This window comes from Thamnophis elegans, chromosome 1 (genome assembly GCF_009769535.1).
Source record: "Thamnophis elegans isolate rThaEle1 chromosome 1, rThaEle1.pri, whole genome shotgun sequence".
NCBI classification, from domain to species: Eukaryota; Metazoa; Chordata; class Lepidosauria; order Squamata; family Colubridae; genus Thamnophis; species Thamnophis elegans.
In genome coordinates this window covers 117,034,104-117,056,237 of record NC_045541.1, presented here as the reverse complement: position 1 = coordinate 117,056,237, position 22,134 = coordinate 117,034,104, and the positions used below count along the sequence as shown (strand labels likewise).

The window sequence follows — 22,134 nt, the reverse complement described above, 5'->3', positions numbered from 1 at the left end:
AGCGGTTTCATGTAGATGTTGAATAGTAGGGGGGATAAGACCGAGCCCTGAGGCACCCCATATGTTAGGGGCCTAGGGGACGATCTCTGCCCCCCCACTAACACCGACTGCGACCTGTCCGAGAGGTAGGAAGAGAACCACCGCAACACGGTGCCTCCCACTCCCACCTCCCGCAGTCGTCGCAGAAGGATACCATGGTCGATGGTATCGAAAGCCGCTGAGAGGTCAAGGAGGACCAGGATGGAGGAATGTCCTCCATCTCTGGCTCTCCAGAGATCATCGGTCAATGCGACCAAAGCGGTTTCTGTGCTGTAACCGGGTCTGAAGCCTGACTGGAAGGGGTCGAGATAGTTTGCTTCCTCCAAGGACCGTTGGAGCTGAAAGGCCACCACCTTCTCAACAACCTTCCCAAGGAAGGGAAGGTTGGAGACTGGGCGATAGTTATTAAGAACAGCTGGATCCAAAGATGGCTTCTTTAGGAGGGGTCTCACCACCGCCGCTTTCAGTGCGGCGGGGAAGTTCCCCTCCCGAAGAGAGGCGGTCACAACCGCCTGGATCCAGCCTCGTGTCACCTCACTGCTGTTAGTAACTAGCCATGAGGGACACGGGTCCAGTACGCAGGTGGAGGCACTTACAGCCCTCATGGCCTTGTCCACATCCCCGGGGGTAACATCCTGAAACTCAACCCAGAGATGTTCCACCTGATCCTCTTGTGCCTCGGCTGGAACTGCGGGGATGGAGTCCAAGTCCGACCGAAACCGAGCAATTTTGTCCGCTAAGAATTGGGCATAATCCTCAGCTCTGCCCTGCAAGGGTTCCCCCGCTTCCCTTTTATTTAATAGGGAGCGGGTTATCTTAAACAGGGCGGCTGGGCGGGACTCAGCGGACGCAACCAAGGTGGCTATATGAGATCTTTTCGCTGCCCTAAGTGCCCTGGTGTATTCCTTGGTGCAGGTGGTAACCATTGCTCGGTTCGATTCGGACTTATCGGACCTCCATCGGTGCTCTAGGCATCTCCTCCGGCGCTTCATCTCCCGGAGTTCCTCGGTGAACCAAGGAGGTCTCCGGGATCCGCCGCCTCGGAGGGGCCGTAGTGGCGCAATCCGGTTGAGGGCCTCTGATGCTGCCGAATGCCAAGCAGCCACCAGAGTCTCTACCGGACTGTGGGCGAAAGTATCAGGAATGACCCCAAGCTCCGTCTGGAACCTTAGCGGTTCCATAAGTCGCCTGGGGCGGAACCACCTGGTCGGTTCCTCCTCCCTACAGTGGGGGTTTGGTCTCCGGAAGTCGAGCCTCAGTAGGCAGTGGTCTGACCACGACAGGGGTATGATGTCATTACCCCTCAGACCAAGGTCACAAATCCACTGCTCCGAGAGGAATACGAGGTCGAGCATGTGACCCGCCGAATGGGTTGGGCCCCGAATTACTTGGGTCAAGCCCATGGCTGTCATGGAAGCCATGAACTCCTGCGCCCCATCAGAGTTTTCACCGAGCGAAGGCAAATTAAAGTCCCCCAGGACCATCAACCTAGGGAACTCAATTGCCAGCTCGGCTACCGACTCGAGGAGCGAGGGGAGGGCTGCTGCAACGCTGTTGGGCGGCAGGTACGTTAACAGCAGACCCACTTGACCCTTGAGGTCCAACTTTATCAGCAGAGACTCACACCCGACAAGCTCCGGAGCAGGGACCCTACGAGGAACTAACGACTCCCGGATAACAACGGCCACACGCCCACCCCTTCCCTGGGCTCTCGGCTGGTGCAGCACCTGAAATCCTTCTGGGCACAGTTCTACAAGGGGGACTCCTCCCTCTGGGCCCAGCCAGGTTTCAGTAATACATGCCAGGTCTGCCCTCTCGTCTAAAATTAAGTCCCGGACGAGAGGAGCTTTATGTACCACAGACCTGGCATTTAGCGACAGCAGCCTGAGTCCAGGGTCCTGATTACTTGCGCCATCTGGTCTCGGAGTGGGACTCATAGGGCCGGAAGGAGGGATCTCTGTGATGTAGCGAACCCTCCTTCCCCGGTAATGGCCTGCCCTAAAGTCCCCGCCGTATCTGCCCCTCCCTGTTACGACCGTAATACCCCGACCCTCTCCCGTGTCTCTAGTCCCCTCAACCACCCCCATGGCCCCCGCTTCTCCCGGCAGGTCCTCTGAATCAGACATACTCATTCACTCACCCAAGCAGTCCCCACATTAAACTAGTTAGTAGTATAATTTGAGACATGTTCCGTAATGACCAAACCAGATATGAAACTAAACTTAAAGAAAAGAACTTAGGTGCAGTACCACCAAACTAAATTGTTTATGCGCTTTATTGCGGGCCAAATCATTATTTGTTCTGGAAGACTTTGCTGAGAGAATTATTGGAGTTAGAAGGTGTAATTAACTATAAAGTTGAGGATGGTAACAGGAGGACAATGTGAGGCAAACCATTCCATTTCTCCTCCTTTAAATTTCTTGATCTGTTCTCCCTCCCTCCCAATAATAATTTTGATGGCGAATTTGGGGGCATTTCTGGTGGTTTTAAGGATATGAATGGATTACCTCCTTGAACCCTTCCACTGCCATCCTTTTCTTAACTCCCTGAAAATACTTAAAGGACATTTCTAAAGATTGTAGGACTAGGTGCATCCTATAGACTTTCTGATCCCATCTTTCTTAGGATTGGAAAAGAAAAGTCAAAATACTTGGGGAGCCAAGTTTCAGCAGCACAATACAGTATTGTGGCTGGTGAGGCAGTAATTTTATTAACTCTGGTTATTAAAAGAAATTTCATGTGTTCTATGGGTGATTCTACTTGCATTTGCTTTTCATTCTTTGACTAGAATCCTTACTTTTCCCAGATAAGTTGCAAAATTTATTTCCTCTGACATTGCTTTATACAGGAAAATATGTTCCTAAAGATAAATTATGTATTCATAAATATATTTTTAATGTTTTCATTGCTACTTTGTTTTATGTTACGTCGCACTTGTCATTGACCACAGCAAGTCATCTGTATGTGCATGTGTAGTGTGAATATACGTATATACTTATGCAATAATATAATACGTAGAATTATATGCATAGTAATTTTGCAAACTAATACGTGGATTTTTTATTCTAGTATTTGTATTTATAGTGTATGGCCATCAGAACCATTTTATTTGCTTTTATTAATTTTCTGCTACTACTGTTTTTCGCTCAGAAAGCTTACTTTATTAATTAGATAGTTGATGGAGAAAGATTAAAGTAACTTGGCTATTGTAGCCTTTTGAGGAAATAACTAAAAATAACTATTGATAGTACTCTTCAGTAACCTGTGAGGATGTGACATAAAAACAACCAGACGACCTGTTCTGTGTTCTTCCAGAAGGCAGGGCATGAAATGAATTCAAGTTGCAGGAAGTAATATGTTAGAAGGGTCCTTTACTGGTTGAATTCAAGAGAAGCTGGACAGTCATCTGTTTGGGATACGTTAATTTGGATTCCTGTGCTAAGCAGGAGATTGGCCTCCGTGGACTAAATGGCCACCACCAAATTCCATGATTCTGGGAAACAAATATTTAAATTAATATAAAGCATATTTTCTTTCTTGAATTAACAAAAAAAATCTTGCCACCTAGATTTGTCAGCATGGGCTTTTTGGTATTCTAATATTTGTCAGTATTTTAGGACATATGTGAGCAAAGCTTCTGCAACTCTTAAGATCAACTGTACCCTGGATTTGTAGTATCTTAGATGATCTCAGAGGATCTCAGAAAACTGTAATATCTAATGAGTACTTGAATGGGTTATCACCAGCACATATCGGGGCTATAGATTACAACCATTTTTAGCAACTGTTCCAAATTATGTGTTGGTGCCGAAAAACTGGACTTGCAACCCGTGCCTGAAATTACAGGGGAGGGGAAGATTTCTAAAGACAGAACAACTTTAGCAAAGTCAATGGGGAAGCCAGCAAGGAACTTGTACTCTGGTAAGCCTCCCCCTTCCTGTGCACCATGCTGCATCCTTCCTGGCCTCTCTACTCACATGCTATGCACCTGCATCATCCCTCTCCCTCACTTGCACAGGATCTCCATAGGGGTTCCCAGGGCCTTCTTCATACCTCTGCGCCCCCCTTGCAATCCTCACCTGGAACTCCCACCACTTCCTGCTTAATGATCTGCACATCTTGCAGTTAGGGTGGAAACCCAGATTACATGTTACATGATGTCATGCTTTATGAGCATTTCACTTAGTCACACAATCCTGGCTCCATTTGCCATTGTAACTCGAAAACTACATGTATTATCCAAAACTATGTGACATGTAATCTATCAATCAGAAAACTGGTAGTTTCTAATTTTGCCATATATGGTTCAGTCTGACTATGTCTCATTTTGAAATATTGGTATATATATTTCTATATTGTTTCCAGGAACATGATGCAGATCCCCAGCCCCTGAAAATTGAAGAGGATAAAGACCCTGGAGGTAAAATTAAAACTTCATCTTAGTCATCATGTTCTTTGTGTAATCAGTTCAGTCACATAGAATTAGTAGAAGATACAAGAAAAAAGGCAGATGACAATGAAATATGTAAGGCCTAATTTTTGCAATCTAAACAAAATTGAATATTTTCTCAAAGGAAGAAGCAAAGCAGAACTAAATTGAGGAAACATAGATTATGGAAAACAATGTTCCGGAGGAGGAGTGGTTAGATTTAATGCAAATTCCAATTGATTTGTCCTTTCTTAAATGACTTAGACCCTCAATGGTGAATAATTTGTTTTTCTTTATATAACATTCCTGCATCACTCTGGATTGTTCTCTGTATAGTTCAGAAATAAAAGTCAAAAATATGAATTAAAGTATAAATGTATAATGTTAATCATTGCAAGATATTCCATAGGGAACAACCTCTTGCGATTCTGAAGATTGTTAAATAGATTGTTAAATAGTCCTCGACTTATGATGGCAATTGGGACTGGCATTTCCATCGCTAAGCAGTGTGTTCATAAAGCAAGATTTCATCATTTAGCGATGGCAATCCCCGGTGTCCTGGCTGCTGTCTTTAATTGAATCTCACCATTGTTGAGCAACATCTGCTTCCAGACTCCAGCCATTTCTAACTGCTTGATTCTGATAAAGTACAGGTAATCTTCAACTTACAACAGTTCATTTAATGACTGTTCGAAGTTACATGGCACTGAAAAAAGTGACTTATGACCGTTTTTCACACTTACGACCATTGCAGCATCCGCACGGTCATATGATTTACATTTAGATGCTTGACACCTAGTTTATGACGGTTGCAGCGTCCCTGGGTCTTGTCACTTTTTGACAAAATCTTTCAGTGGGGAAGCCAGATTCGCTTACAGTTGTGTTCCTAATTTAACAACTGCAGTGATTCAGTTAACAAAAGTGTCAAGAAAAGTTGTAAAATGCGGGGAAAACTCACTTAATAAATTTCTCACTTAACAACAAATTCTGGGCTCAATTGTAGTTGTAAATTGAGGACTACCTGTATTGTTTTAATATCCTGGAAATTAGAGGAGGTTGAGCACAAAACCACCTCTCCAACCCACAGGCAGCCTTCCACTTAATTTCTGCTCTGACTCTATCTCTCAAATTCTCATCTTTCTGATCTTTCAGTCTCTCCTCTCAGTCCCCCTCTCTTGAACGATCTATCCTATCATCTCAGCTTCACAATCCACCGCACTTTCAAAACTTTCCAACCTAACTGGAACCTTCATGGCTAAAAGCAGGACCTGAACTTATGGTCTCCAGATTTTTAGCCTGATGCCTTAACCACTTAGACCAAACTCTCTTTGTCTCTTCCCCCCCTCCCACCCGCAACAAGCCAGTTGGTTAGTTCCTGTTGCAACCAATGAATTTTTCATTGATCTGAAAAAAAAGTGGACACTTCACTTATGGAAAAACACTAGAAAGGAAAGAAAAATCACATTGATCAATTATATTTGCATTTCAAATTAGAAGTATAGCTGGAGTACGGCTGTTTCTATTAATCCCATTACATTATCCATATTTTTCAATTATATCATGACATGTTAAACTACAGACTTAATGCAAGATTTATATAAATGTAACTGATGAAGGGAAAAAACCACTCTGCTTCTGAGTGTCTCTAGCCAGGAAATAAAGCATTTGCAAAAACAAGTATTAGCAAAAATTCAAAAATATCAATAAATAATTTTGAAGGGCAAAATTCACAATTGCCAGATAAAATCTAATCAGATACTATCATTGGCAGTAAAACAAGCTTTATATAATTTAGGAAATATTTGAAAGAGTTATAATTATGGTGTACATTGGTATGATAAAATTTGAGCAATAAGAATAATAGAAATGACAGACAATTAGGTAAGCAAAAAGTATGATTTTTAGTAGATTGATCATTTTATAGCATACATTTTCTAAGATTTGTTATCTCAGTATATTACTAAATATATAGCCAATATAAAATTCAAACATGTTTAACATATGCCTAAATATTATAGTTTTATTGTTAATAAAGTATGTTTCTTTTGCTATATTTTCCCTTGTGACTTTTTTTCATGTTGATAAAAATATCTCCAAATTAAATTGTGTAAAGTTGTAATATTTCAGAAACCTTTTCCCATTCTTTCCTAGAGAAAAGCTGGTGGTTTTCCTGTAGTGCTGGGGATCCATCTACTTCTTATGTACATCGTATTACTCCAGATGGCAAAAACAAATTAATTGAGATTATTTCTGATTGCAACTGGGAGGAGGATCGCAAAGAGATCTTGAATATCTTATCACAGCATATCAGAAATAAGATGCCTAAATCACTTAAAGTAGGCCGTTTTATTATTGAGCTAGAATCTGAAAGCAAAACTTGGGATGAAAAGCATACACCCATCTATTCTTCTCGAGTGAAAATCTCCATGTTACCATGTCAGAACAAGAACCAAAGCCCTCCGGTCGTTGTTGAGTCACCTAATGCTGGATTGTCACCGTGCCCACCGTGCAAAAGAACAGATAAATTAACAACCCCTGAGAAATTACAGGAACAGAGGAAGAAAGGTTTACCCTTTTATGCAGGAGTTCCTTCTGCCGGAAAGCTGATTGCTAACACATGCAAATATGACATGAATCCCTCAGGTTCAATTCAGGTATGGGATTCTTCTGAGATAGTTTGGCTTTCAGTATATAGAATTCCACCTCCACCCCTAATATTTGTTAGTAATTGTTGTTCTTAAGTGGAGAGGGACGGAATAGGACAAATAGGATTCCTGATCTTATTTGAAGAGACACTCTAAACTCTCTTATTACCGTATATACTCGAGTATAGGCTGACCCGAATATAAGCCGAGGCACCTAATTTTACCACAAAAAACTGGAAAAGTTATTGACTCGAGTATAAGCCTAGGGTGGGAAATGCAGCAGCTACCGGTAAATTTCAAAAATAAAAATAGATACCAATAATGTTTTTGAATATTTATTTCAAAGAAAAACAGTAAACTAGCGGTGTATTCAATGAAATACTTCACTCACCTCATGATGCTGACGTCCCGCTGTGATGATGATGTCCCGTGCAGCCGCGGGAGCGATGTCCCGCCTCCTATGACACACGGCACAGTGATTCCTATCATTGGATCACTGTACCAGAGGAGGTGGGACATCACTATGTGGTTGCTTGCCATAACGAGGAGGAGGTGGGACATCGTTGCAGAGCGGCAGGAGGGGGAGGAAGGGGAATCGTAAGACAGCCCTGCATTACATCAGAACGTGAGGAGGGGGGATGGTGCGGTGCGCGCTGCGTGGCAAACTGACACAGAGGGAGGGGAAACTCACAGGGGCACTGGGCCATTCACGAGTGTCACCCAGCGGCATGGCCCCGCCCCTTTTTCTCCTCCATTTCGGGCAAATTTTTCACTGACTCGAGTATAAGCCGAGGCGGCTTTTTTCAGCCCAAAAAGTGGGCTGAAAAACTAGGCTTATACTCGAGTATATACAGTACTTGATTTTTTTTCCTTGCAAATACTCTTGCCACATTGTAAACAGATTAGCTTTCTTTCTAATTTCTTGCCTATTAGTATTGATTGCTGGCTTTAACCTCTTTTAGTCCTAATCTTGGCCATGTTACTGAAATAGAAGGCAGTGTGTTAAAACATTCAAGTCAAAAATTGTAAGTTTATTTGTGCTTCTTGAGCTAACAGGAAGGGTAAACAGCCTAGAAATTCTTCATTTATCAATCAGAAGGCAATTTGTCCAAGTACAGGTAGTTTTCAATTTATGAATATAATGGAGCTGCCCATTGCCGTTGTGATGGTCATAAATTGGGTCCCCCACATGACTGACCCAATTTTATTAACTTTTTGCTTTGTTTATTAAGTGAACACTGGTTTTTAAGGGAACCCATGTTTCATTATGGGCATGGTTTTGCCAAAAATTGGAAGTAAATTCTAGTTTTTGGCAAAACTCATAAAATGCAGTGACATGACCATGGAACGCTGCAAAGGGCTGTAAATGCAGCTCTGTTGCCAAGTGCTCAAGGTGTAGTCATGTGATTGTGGGGAGTGGGAACAGCTGGAATCTTAAATCTGGGTCATGTATACCCAGGAAGTTCCATTGTGACTTCAAACAGTTGTTAGCAACTAATCATAAGTTGAGGACTACCTGTATCTGATCCATAGATTTCTGAATAAGGAAAGGGTTTTGTTACTTGGAACATGGAATTTTTTAAAAAATAAATCACATGACCAAGCTCTGAATAAAAATACTTTATTTAGAATAAGATGGGTTAAGAATAAGTTTCCAAACAGCAGTAATTCATGTGCTACAAGTTGCTTTTTAAATTGAAATAAATTTTAGAAGTTCAATGGAATTGATTTCAGCTTTTTTTTTAATGATACCACTATTCTATTGCTTTAAATTAAATCAGCATCGATGTTCTAGACTCTGTTGAACCATGCTGTGGTAGTGGGTGTGGCATTTTGCCTCTTTTATTTCAGGTTAATGGTAAAAACTCTCCTCAAGCCAAACTTCTTTTGGGACAGATGGGAGCATTGCATCCAGCCAGTCATCTAGCAGCTTATCTCACGGGTAGACTGCAATCAACCATGTTTGATCTCTCAACAATGATCCTCAAAACAGCACCCAGTAATAAACTTGCTGTTTCTGAATCACTACCAACTGATGTGTCCACATCAGAAACATCTAAAACTCCATTTTCTACTGATACTACAACAATCTCCACTGCTCGTGTCTCAGCACAGAGACAGATAGGTAGGTCAGATTTTTTTCTACTGTATTCTAAAAGAAATGAATGGATGAATGAAAACGAAGATGGCTTTGTTCTATCATGTTGCCTAATGTCATTGATTCTGATATACTGCTAAGCCATCCATGGAGAAAAATGACAAGACTTAAATTAAAAACCAAGAGGATGGGGAGGCCTGAGAGTGGAAATAAAGAAGTTCTGAAGAATCGAAAAAGCTTTTTGGATGAGAAGTGAAACATTTTCAAAGAAAACAAAAACCAAAAAAGTCCAGTTGCCTTTTAGAAAAAGCATATTTGGGACATTGGGACTAAGTGGCTGCTTCTGCCCATACCTCTGTTAAACTGGGTTTCATTTTTTTTTAAACAATGTATTTTATTTTAGGTGTTATTCAAAACTAAAATATTAGGAAATACTTTGTAATAGCTTGTTTTAATTTTTTCAGAAAAAGGTTTTTCTCTATTTTTTTCTGTGATTTGTCCCTAACTTTGACATTACTACTAAGCTTCATGTAAGGAAACAGAAATGCCAACTCAGAAATATTTTAAACTATTTAAAATTAGCTTTTGCTAGCATGTAACCATTTTTATATCTATTATCCTTACATGGATTCATAACTGAAGTTTTTAAGACGTGGGCAGGATAGGAGACTTTCTTCTATACTTGACCTCCTTTAGTAAGAAGATACAATATTATCTTGGGCAAATAATTTTGGTCATATGATTGAACTAGAAAAATTGCAACAACTATGGGAAAGGATCTATAAATTAACCATATCAACAGCTTACAAAGAAAACTTACAAAATGTTTTACAGATGGCACATGTCACTGGGAAAACTAGCTGAGCTGAGATGTTTAAAGACAAGTCAGCGAAATGTTGGAAATGTTAATAAGCAATAGGTTCATACTACCACATGTGGTGAACATATGCAGAAGCAAGGAAATATTGGACTAAAATAAGAGTATGGTTAAAGAAAATGTTACAAGAAGAAATAGAATTTAGACCAGAGACATTTTTAGGTATTATCTCAGAGAAATTCAAGAAAGAGGATACTTATTTGATTATACATGTAACTACAGCAGCGAGAATTGTATTTGCCCAAAATTGGAAATTAAATAAGCTACCAACAGATGAAGAGATAATAAAAAAGATATTAGATTGTGCAGAGATGAATAGGTTGACAATGAAAATAAAGGATAAAGAGAAATCGGAGTACTTCAAGATATGGGGAAGGTTCTATGGCTGGTTAGAGAAAGCAAACTAGAAAAGAAAATAGGGAGAAGATAAAGTACCCAGATGACGCACTATTAAATGGAAGGCCGGGAGGGGGGGGGAGAAGGGGAAAACAGAAAAGATATAAGTATATATTCAAGAACGTATATAAACATATATATATTCAAGAATGAGATATAAAGGGGGGAAACATGTCTAGGGTAGACTAGTGAAGGTAAGGGAATAAAAAATGATACTAAATTATATCTGGGCTGACGGAAATACTATCCCAAGGAAACATAAACTGAGTTTTGAAATACACACCAACAATAATAGAAAAAGAAAGGGAGAGAGGAGAGAAAGAAAGGAAGACGGGGAAAAGAAGAAAGAGGTAAGGAGAGGTGGATGGAAGGGGGAGAAAGAGAAGGAGAGAGGGTAGAAAGGGGAAGAGGAAGAGCAGGAGTAGGAGGAAGGGAAGAAGGGAGAAGGAGAGGAGGAAGGAATAAAGTAGAGAAGGGAAGGAGGAAGAAAAGAAAGAGAAAACAAGGAGGTGTTACAAAAGTAGGAAGGACTGGTAAATAAAATAACCCAAATTCTACATTATAACTTATTAAATGAAATAATAAATGTATAAGAATGATAAATGTAAAGAAGAATACCAATTATGTGAATGTATACTTAAAATGGTATGTAAAAGAATAAAAAAATAAAAATTCTTTGAAAAAAGAAAAGAAAAGTAAGAAAATGCAACTAGAATCGATCACTGCCATACATGGAGAAAATATAAAATAAAAACATTAATATATTGACTTTAAAAATCTTTCTTTTCAGCTCCTCGACCATTATTAGATGGTGTGACCAATCAGTTGACCTCTATAAATACAGTTGGAGGTCTACAGAAGAAGGCTTCTGAAACTGGATCATTTCAATGTTTGACAGAACCACAGAAATCTCATACCAAATCTATCTCACCTTCTGCTGAATCAACCACAGTTGATACTACAACTGCTGTAACCTCTGTGGCATCACCTCCTGTAACAATTTCCAGTCCTTTGCAGAATAACAATCCTCCTGACATTGCTTCTACAAATACTGTTGGAAAACAAGAAATAAATATATCCTCAGCCACAGATGCTATGGAAATAACAACGCCAGTTAAAAGCATGCCTTTTGCTCAGTCCTCAATTCCAGTTTCTACATCCACAGCTGTAATTCCTCTCACTGTGACTTCACCAACTTCATCAGTTAGCTTTGTTCAACCCTCTGGACTCTCAGGAATTCAAAAAAGCCCCCCATCAAATCAAAAACAAGGTAAAACTTATATTTATCATCACTTCTTGCTACAGATGCTTGTTTTGATTGAATCTGTGCATTGCCAGGCAACCTGTAATGAGGTAGAGCAGGGGTCCCCACCCCCAAGCTGTGACCACCACTACAGGGCTGTTAGCTGTTTGAAACTGGGCTCTACAGTGGGCTAACACATGTGCAGCTCATCTTGTATGAGTTGTCGGCTGATGTGCATGCACAAACCTCAACCTGCGCAAGCAGTAGACCAGTGCGCCTGCATGTAGCTTGACTTACACAAGTGGTGGGCCATTGCGTATGCATGAAGCTCGACTTGTGCAAGCAGTAGGCCACAGTAGTGTGACTTGCATGAGAGGCAGGCTGGCACACATGCACAAAACGCAGCTTGCACAAACAGTAGGCCACTGTGCACACGGACAGTTCAACTTGTGCAAACAGCGGGCTGGAATGCACAGCTCAACATGCATGAGTGGCAGGCCAGTGTGCATGCATGCAGCTCAACTTGCACAAGCAGCAGGCTGGTGTGCATGCATACATAACCCAACAAATGCGCGCCCGACAAAACTGTGATGTCAAAAGCGCGCCCACAAATGCGCGCCCACAAAAGCACGGTTAGAGTTAGGGTTAGGGTTATAACGTTTTCGCATCCCACTATGTTGTTTGTTGATAGTACGCTTTTGTCGGTGCACATTTGTCGCAACGCTTTTGACATCACGGTTTTGTCGGCGTGGTTTTGTTGGCGCGCGTTTGTCGGTGAACCCATGCACATAGCTCAACATGTTCAAGCAGCAGGGTGGCGCAGATGTGCGCAGCTCGACTTGCACAAGTGGTGGGTCGGGGTGCACACACGTGCTTACCAGCTCTCCCCTACTGCCAGGCCGCTGAACCGTATAGGTTAGGGACCACTGAGGTCGAGGAGTTCTTCCTAAACATACAGATATAATGCTCTAACAGTGAAGTTACCCGGGTAGTTTAATTGCTCAAAGTCAAACTAAGTTATCACCTTGCTGGTGATTTGCTGATGTAGTGAAAAATTAAAGCAGGCATTGGATTGTACAGGTGAAAGCTGAAAATAATTGATAATTATTGTAAAGGGTGTAAACTGAGAATCAAAATTTGTATCTCTACAAAATTAAACAATATTTATTATATAGTTAAATATATCAAATCAATATCCTTAATTCATATAACTAACTATAATATGTGAAAATTCAAGTTTGTCAGTTGCTCTTTAGATACACCTTCAGAGTGTTCCCTGCAGATTGTGATAATTAGCTAACATTTTCTGTTTTGTCTCTGAAGTGGGGCATGGGAGGAGTCACAACTTGATATTAACACAGCCCATTTGCCTGGAGACTGAGGTAGAATTTGAGGCGACACCTCTATTCCTCCTTCTGACTCCCCAGGTTAACCTCAGTCTTCGGCCCAGAAGGAGCTATTTTGGTTGGCTCTCCTTTGGTACAAACTATTCCTTTGCCTATTTCATTCTACCTTAAATTCCTCCTACCTCTATCTCCTGCGCCTCTCTATCCCTGCCTTGGCACGAGCTGAGCTCGCTGCATTTGCAGAAGGCTCCTGAGCTGCCTGTCAGCGGTTGGGGGGGGGGGGAGCTCCAAACGCGCACCGCAGGAAACGTAAAGTGCGATCCCCAATTCACTGGAGGGGATCTCAGATCCTAGAATTGAGGAGAGCGGCTCAGTCGGAGCCGGCTCAGGCACTCGGACCGCGTGGTAGGCGGTTGCCATTTTGGAATGAGGACGCACGATTTCCGGGCTCCCCACATGATTCTATTGGAGGGGGGGGTAGTCCCTTATCTCCTCCCTTATCACCCTCCCATTCTCCAGGGATATGGGGAGACCCATTCGGCCGCAGGGCAACAAATTTTCCCAGGCAGTGCTTTACTCTTCAATCCTCAGACCCTAGATCTGCCTTGGAGCCTCCAAGCCTCTCCCCGGCCTACCCAGAACTCTCAGAGAGTTTTCAGAATGTTATTCCTCGGGCATGCAACACCAATTTCAGGGGCCTAGGTGAAAGTCTTCTCATAGGGCTCCACAATGTCATGCAGATCAACCCGATCCTACAGGCTCCAGAGAGCACAGAGCATCCTTTCCCTCCACTGCTAGTGAGGGATCAGGTTCAGAAGAGGAGGAAAAGAAGGATATTGGCTTCTCTGAAGACAAAAACTCTCAGGCTCCAGAGGCCCCAGCTATCATGGGCCTATTTTCTCCTGCCTTGTTCAGCTCCCTGCTGCACAAGGCCAAGGCCACAACAGACCTGGACAGTGCATCAGAACCCTATCAGGCCGCGGCTGCTCCTAGTACTAGTGGGGGGACCAAGAAAGGGCCTTTCCACAGGGCCCAGGTTGAAAAGGAGGAGATTTCTACCCCAGACCTCTTCCTGGAAGTGCTCAAGTCTCAATGGTCTAATCCAGGTACCTTCCCCACCCCAGGGAGCAATGATCGCAGGTTCTACAATCTTAATGCTTCCTTTGCCCAAGCTCTACAGGTTCCTTCCGTGGATGCTCCTGTGGCTGGGCTGGCCTCTTCCTCAGCGGTGGTGACAGGGGACATCTCCAACTGTCTGAAGGTGGAGGATAGGAAGGCGGAATTTGTCATTCGTAAGACATTCCAGGCTATGATGTGGGCGATCAGGGTGGCGTCTGCAGCCTCTTTCTTCAACAGGTCCGCGCTGCTATGGCTGGAACAACTCCAAGACAGGACGCTGGCGTCGGACATGAGGCTACTGCAGGACATCCCGAAGTTGATGGCGGCTACCCAGTTCTTGGCAGACGCCATGCTGGACGTGGTAAAGTATTATTCCAGGGCGCTGTCCTCCTCAGTCATGCTGTGGCTGCACAACTGGCAGGCTGAATCCCGGGCGAAATGGCATTTGACAGAGTACCCGGGAGATAAGCTATTTGGCACTGCCCTGGATCCCATCCTAATTGAAGACAAGAATAAACTAAAGGTCCTCCCATCTACGTCCAAGCGTTCAGACTACCGCCCGATCCCTTACCCCAGGAGGCCCTCCTACCGACTCCCTGAGCAGGACTTCCAGCAGCAGAGGTACTCTGCCCCCAGATTCCCCAGACAGGAGCATAGGCAATTCTCCCGGGATAGATTCAGGTTCCAGCAGCCCAGCCAGCGTCCCTTTCGGGGGGGGGGGGGGTCGTCCCTTCTGCAGAAACAAGTGATTCGGGCTCGAATCACCTGATCAGCGGCCGCCTTTCCTTATTTGTGGACCGCTGGGATCGCATCTTTTCGGATGCATGGGTTCTCCATACAGTCAGGTTTGGGCTACAGTTGGAGTTCTGTTCCCTCCCCGAATATATTCCGGATCTTTCCCCCCTCCAAGAATCCGGTCAAGCGCTCCCTCATGCACAAGGCCATCCAGCATCTACTGAGTATCAAAGCAGTGGAGCTAGTTCCGGAGGGGGAGAAAGAATCAGGATTCTATTCCAACCTGTTCGTGGTCCCCAAGAGTTCAGGGGGTGGAGGGCTATCCTGGATCTCAAGCTGTTAAACACAAGGCTCATTACCATAAATTTAATATGGCCTCCCTCAAGTTTATCCTGGAGGGGATCAGCCTCAATTGATCTCACGGAGGCCTACCTCCACATCATGATTGCCCCTGAGCACCGTAGGTTCATTAGATTCTCATATGGGGGCACACATTACCAATACAGGGCCCTTCCCTTTGGGTTGGCCTCTGCCCCCAGGACCTTCACCAAGGCTCTAGCCGTGGCAGCGGACCACCTCTGAGCCATCCCGGTCCAATTACATTACTACCTGGTTGACATCCTTGTGCTAGCCACGTCGGCAGCCAGAAATGAGGGGAACTTAGGACTCACCATTAACACCTTGCGAGCCCTAGGGTTCTTGGTCAATCTCGATAAAAGCCACCTAGTCCCCACCACTAGACTCCAACATTTAGGGACCATCATTGACTCGGTGAAGTGTGAGGTCTTTCTCTCACAGGAGCCATGGGACAGTATTGTGGAATTGATTCGAGAGATTCGCAGACTCGATCTGTCCCCATAGCTCTCCTTTCCAGGCTTCTCGGCAAGTTCATCTCCTGCATCGAGATCATGCCCTGGGCTCACCTCCACGCCAGAGAACTGCAGTGGTTCCTGCTTCCACATCAGAGGAACGTGATGAGCAAGCTTCAAGGTCTTCGTGACGCCCCAGGTGCTTCTCTCCCTCCACTGGTGGATGTCTCCAGCACTGACCAAGGGTTCCCTATTCAGGGAGCCAGACAGGTTGGTCCTACCGACAGACGCAAGGCTGTTCGGTTGAGGGCACACCTGGAGTCCCAATTAGTTCAGGGCCGGTGGACCCCTACGGAAGAACATCAACTGGCTGGAGCTCATAGCGATCCACCTAGCTCTCCAGCACTTCAAGACAACAGTCACTGGAAGACACATCCTGGTTCTGACAGACAACGTGGCAGCCAAGGCTCACGTGAACAAGTAGGGAGGCACTCATTCTGTGGCACTACACGACGAGGCAGTGCGGCTGGGAAACTGGGCGGAACGGAATCTCCTGTCAATTCGGGCAGAACACATTTATGGGGTGGAAAACCAACTGGCGGACTGGCTCAGCAGAGAGACAGTAGACCACGGCGAGTGACAACTTCACCCCAGCATCTTCGAGCAGATTTGCCAGAGATTCGGTTAGCCAACAGTGGATCTCTTCGCCTCCCCACCAAACGCCCAGCTTCCGAGGTTCATATTGCGATTCCCGACTCGAGGAGTGGTGAACATCGACTCCCTATGCCGCAGATGGTCATTGCGTCTTCTCTACACCTTTCCCCCCCCTTCCCCTCAGCGGTCTCAGTTCCACAGGTGCTGGACTTCCTCCAGGATGGTTTGGAGAAAGGTCTGGCCCACAGTACCCTCAGAAGGCAGGTCTCAGCCCTAGCCACAGTCCTGGGAGGGATGGGCGCCGAGCCTTTGTCTCAGCACCCGGTCATAAAAAGGTTCCTCAGAGGGGCAGCTAATCTCCGGCCTCCAGTGTCCACCGCTTCCCCTCTTGGGATCTTCCTATGGTACTCCAGGCGCTCCTGGAGCCACCTTTTCAGCCCCTGGGGGAGGTGAGCTTGCAATTTTTGACCCTCAAATTGGTCTTCCTCATAGCGATCACTTTGGCCAGGAGGGTGTCTGAGCTTAATGCTCTGTCCACCAGGGAGGATCTCTGCACCTTCCACGACAACAGGGTTGTGCTCAGGCTCGATCCGGCCTTTATGCCTAAGGTCAACTCTCCCTTCCATAGGGCTCAGGAGGTAGTTCTCCCGGACTTCAGTCCTAATGCTTCCAGAGGAAGGGAGAGGTCCTGGCATCGCCTGGACGTAAGAAGGCCAATGCGCATTTATCTGAAGCGCATGGCTGTTCTCAGAGAGTCAGAGGCGCTGTTCGTCTCTTCCATCCCTCGACCCGGGGAGCAAAGATCTCCCCAGCCACCATCAGCAGATGGATTAGGTTAGCCATCTCCAAGGCCTTCCGGTGCCTGAGGGCATCACCGTGCATTCCACCAGGAGTACGGCTAGCTCTGTGGCCTGGGCCTCTCGGGTGCCGATGAGGATATCTGCAAAGTGGCCGCCTGGTCTTCACCCTCGCCCTTCATTAGGCACTACCAGCTGGATGCCTATCCCTCCGCAGAGGCATCCTTTGAGAGGAGGGTTCTTCAGGGAGTGCTGGGCACTCGAGGGGCTCAGGCCCAATGATTCCCCCCCCCATAGACATCTAGCTTTGGTATGTCCCAGCTGTGACTCCTCCCATGCCCCACTTCGGAGACTGTCAGTTGGTCTTACCTGAACATGGGAGGAGTCACTTCCCACCTGTTCGGTACGCTCCTGCGCATGGGGGCCTGAGTGGGTTAGTTACTGGCAGCCAGGGACCGGGAAAGGAGTTGGGGTGGTTTCCTGTTCCCTTCCTTCCCAGGATTCTTCTTCGACTGGACCATCGGTTAATCTGGAGAGTCAGAAGGAGGAGTAGAGGTGTGGCCTCAAATTCTACCTCAGTCTCCAGGCAAATGGGCCATGTTAATACCCAGCTGTGACTCCTCCCATGCCATCTTTGAGACATGCAGTTCAGGTAAGACCAACTGACATTCTATATGATGGGGTCAAAAACACTATCTGTGTGAAATCTTGAATTTCTCTCCAGAATCTTGTGCAGCATGCAATTGCTGCATTATATGAGTGTGACTACCATGCTAACAGGTTAATATAAAAGGATTTCAAGTGCAATAGAAAACATAGGAACAATCAGGTTAGAAGAAGCAAATTTACTTTGAAATGTTTGGGAACGTTTGCCATTAGAGTGATGCAACATCGCTTAGCTATTTTTTTTCTCCAAGCCAGGACTTGAATCTCCAGTCCAATGGTTTTAAACACAAATAGACACAAAAACTCTAATCTTTGTTGATCTATTGTTGTTAATATTATCAGTTCCTAGCCAAGGATTCATGGAGATATTGCCATAACATATACACTGTTCCAAAAGTAGGGCATCATAGTTTACAAAGTTGGAGTACTTGGTGATTCCTTTAAGTACTGTATTTTTTTGGAGTATAAGATGCACCTTTTTCCCTCAAAAAAGAGGCTGAAAATCTGGGTTCATTTTATACATCGAATACAGCATTTTTTTTTGCCTCCCTAAGCCCTGCTCCCTTCACCAAAATGGCCGTGCATAGCCTTATGAAGGCTTTCTGAGAGCTCCTGGGGGCTGGGGAGGGCAGAAATGAGCAAAAAAAGGGGCATTTTTGCTCCCCCACCCCAGCTCCCAGCAGCACTCTATAAGCCTCCATAAGACTATGCATGCAATTTTTTTGACAAAAAACAAAAAAAAATTTTTTTGTGAAAATGGGCCATTTTTTGCTCTTTTTGCCCCTCCCTCACCTCCCCAGAAGCATTCTGCAAGCCCCCCCCCCCAAGACTATTCATGCCTTTTATTTGGGGAAAAACTGGCCCGTTTCACGAAAACGTTTGGGGGCGATTTGCAGAGTACAAAAACACTCTCTCTCTCTCACTCTCTCTCTCTCTCTCTCTCTCTCTCTCTCTCTCTCTCTCTCTCTCTCTCTCTCTCTCTCTCTCTCTCTCTCTCTCTCTCTCTCTCTCTCCATTTACCTACCTACTCTTTCTCTCTCCCTACCTACCTACTGTATTTCTCTCTCTCTATCCACATACCTACCTACCTACTATCTCCCTTTCCCTACCTACCTACTGTATTTCTCTCTATCCACATACCTACCTACCTACTTACCTACCTACCTACCTACCTACTCTCTCCCTTTCCCTACCTACCTACTGTATTTCTCTCTATCTATCTACCTACCTACCTCCTCTCTCTCCCAATCTATCTACTGTATCTCTCTCTCCCTTTACCTACTTACTCTCTCTCTCCCTCCTGACCTACTGTATTTCTCTCTCTCCCTCTCTCCCTGTATCTACCTACCTACTTTTTTAAAAAAATTGCCTCTTCAAGACCTTGGTGCGTCTTATACTACGAAAAATACGGTATTTTACTAATTATAATTGGTACAAAAATTTATTTCTCTCCTCTGTTATGTTTCAATCTCAATTTGAAAATCACATCTTGTTCCATTAAGTCCCCTGAAATGCAAAAATGGATCTAAAGTTTTCGTTTAATCTTTTTTGGGAAGCACTAGTTACAGCAAAAATGTGCATCTCAACTTAGTAAAATAGTCTGCAAATCTTACTTGAGTAGTAAGAATTGGCTAAGAAGAATGGTTTTTTTCTGCAATAATACAGGTGCTACAAGTCCTCCAGGTTTGCCTCGTGGAGCAGAGTATCGTATGGGAACCAGATTTATTTTGATTCCAGTACAGCAATGTTCTTCTACCTTGAGACCTTCACAAAATATGCAACTTGCTTCTGGCAAAAGAGTAGTTTTACAACCTTTGAGGCATCCAGGTGCTGTTAATCTCTACCGACACCCCAATGGCCAGATTATCCAACTTGTTCCCTTGCAACAACTTCAAACTTCAGGAGCACAGTCCAGTTTACAGCCCATAATGCTCCGTAATCCAGGTACAGAATACAGCAAATATTTTGTTGTTATTTTATGCGATTGTGTAAGTAATTCTGAAATAGCAGATCCTGCTATATTTGTGTATCTAGTTTTAGTATATTAAAATAATAAAATTCTAATGAATAAGTGCTTATGTACTCTGTGTGTGTGTAGGAAATTGGTTGGATTGGCCCTCCTGGAGTTCTTCAGTTTCAATTCCTAAATCATTTCTCCACAATTCTTAATGTTGTGTCAACCCTTCTCTAAATTAGGGAACTGCTCTTAAAGGCAGGAGTAAAATTGGGGAGCAATTGTAATGGGAGCCAAAAAAACAAAACAAAACCCAGAGCAAAAGGGAGCTATTCCCCTTCTTTTTAAAAAAACTCATCTGAAAGGGAACATATGCTCCTGCTGTGTTCGCAAATTTTATTTTTCTCAGGATTTGCTAGATTATGTCCACCATTTAGATTGGAAAATTTAGTTTTGATTAATATATTCCTGGTTTTCTGGGAATGTTTTCTCCCATTCAGTACTTATTACTAGAAGTAAATACACTCCTTTAATGTAAGTTGTATTAGTGCAAAAGTAATAACATGTTAATATAGAAAAAAGAAAGAAAGTTCAGTACAGTGTCCAGGGGTCATGAGATTTGAAATGATATTTTGGAAGATTAAGTAGTCAAAATCATCCTGGAAGAATTCAGTAATAGTGTGAACCATTTTAAAGTTATGAGAGTAAGTGATAGATACATCTTCCCCAGAAGAATAATTGTGTCATTAACATCTAGAAGGTTGCTTTCTCCCAATGAATCCAAAAGAATATTTCCAATATATAGTCTTGCAGTTGAATATCTGTTTTTCCCCTTGACTTGTATCATTACTTCCCATTAATGGAATATGGTCTTTCTTCCATTCCTTTAGACACTTCTATACATTGGCTTTCTAGCTTGATAACAGATATGGAAATGCTTTACGAGTTAACACAGGGGCTGGGAAGGGAAAAAACGCTATGCGCTGAAGGCTTGGGAGCCCCCAAACAGCCCCGTTTTTAGCAAAAACGGGATGTGCAGAGCACTGCAGAGTGCTTCTGAGGACGGGGGAGGGTGAAAATGTGGCATGTGGAGGGTTTGGGAGGCAAAAAACACCCGTATTCAATTTATAAGACGCACCTACATTTTCACCCACTTTTAGGAGGGGAGGGGCGTCTTACACTCCAAAAAGTACAATAAGTTGGTGGTTCTTCTGTTTGAGCTGTGTCTGCTGTCTTTTTCAAAAGAGCACGTTTAATTTATATTAATTACTTAACAGTGTTACTATCAAAGTGTTAATTACTTAATAGATTCTCTCTTGGTTATGTTTTTAAAGATTTCATTATTTTTATCAAAATTATTATATTGTGAATGCTTCTATTTTGGTTAATAGCTGAAAGCCACAAAAATATAACAGTTTAGAAGTCTCTAATATAGTTACCTAGGTTTTTGTAGCATTATAGCTTGAATGCAAGTTCTTAAGAGGTATGTTTTGTAACTAGGCAATTCTGTCCAATTTTGTTTGAAATGAATTTTATCCCTTGTAATTTTGCCTACCATCTGCTGTAATTTAAGGCCATGGTTCCCAAACTGTGCACAAGGGTGTCATGCAAGATTTCCAATACTGGAAATCTTTCAAACACTTCCAAATTACTAATTTAAGTTAGTTTATTTTATTTATTCAATTTTTATAGCCACACAACTCAACTGAGTGATTCTGGGCAGCATACAATTCTAAAATTAAAAAAAAAAACAATTGAAAAATTAAAACAATAAAAATATCCACAGAATGAATGAAAAATTAAATAAGCTCACAAATTTGATCCAAGGATGTCATGAAAAAAAAAATACTGAGACATTAAGGGTGCCATGAACTGAGAAAGTTTGAGAATCTCTGGTTTATGAGCCACTGTGGCAGTGTTTAGAGTGCAGTAGTGCAGGTTACTTCTGCTGACTGCTGGCTGCCAGCAATTTGGCAGTTCAAATCTCACTAGGCTCAAGGTTGACTCAGCCTTCCAGCCTTCCGAGGTGGGTAAAATGAGGACTCAGATTGTTGGGGGCAATATGCTGACTCTGTAAACCGCTTAGAGATGGCTGTAAAGCACTATAAAGCAGTATATAAGTCTAAGTGCTATTGCTGTTAAGGAATTGAAGTAAAAGAAAGAGGCACTACATTGAGAATAGTCAGTTAAATTGACTTCACTTGCTGCAAAAAGCAGCTCAGGAAGGACCATTCCAAACAGTAACCTGTAGAAGTACAACATCTGTTTGTTTGAATGTAAAATGACCATCTAAAAAAAGTTCTGGGAAGATATCTGATCAGGATTTG

The 22,134-nt window shown here is 43.5% G+C and overlaps 1 protein-coding gene across 4 annotated transcripts in view; it reads left to right on the top strand.

The window, feature by feature from the left end:
* Nucleotides 1-22,134, top strand: part of MGA (MAX dimerization protein MGA) — a 67,888-nt gene that overhangs the window by 28,569 nt on the left and 17,185 nt on the right. For 3 of the 4 annotated variants that reach the window (XM_032229267.1, XM_032229276.1, XM_032229259.1), the window contains exons 13-17: nucleotides 4,405-4,459; nucleotides 6,620-7,122; nucleotides 8,965-9,238; nucleotides 11,275-11,754; nucleotides 19,519-19,797. In XM_032229267.1, coding sequence (XP_032085158.1) covers nucleotides 4,405-4,459; nucleotides 6,620-7,122; nucleotides 8,965-9,238; nucleotides 11,275-11,754; nucleotides 19,519-19,797 — 1,591 coding nt within the window. The remainder of the gene's footprint in view (nucleotides 1-4,404; nucleotides 4,460-6,619; nucleotides 7,123-8,964; nucleotides 9,239-11,274; nucleotides 11,755-19,518; nucleotides 19,798-22,134) is intronic. The other variant, XM_032229285.1, reaches the window with a different exon arrangement.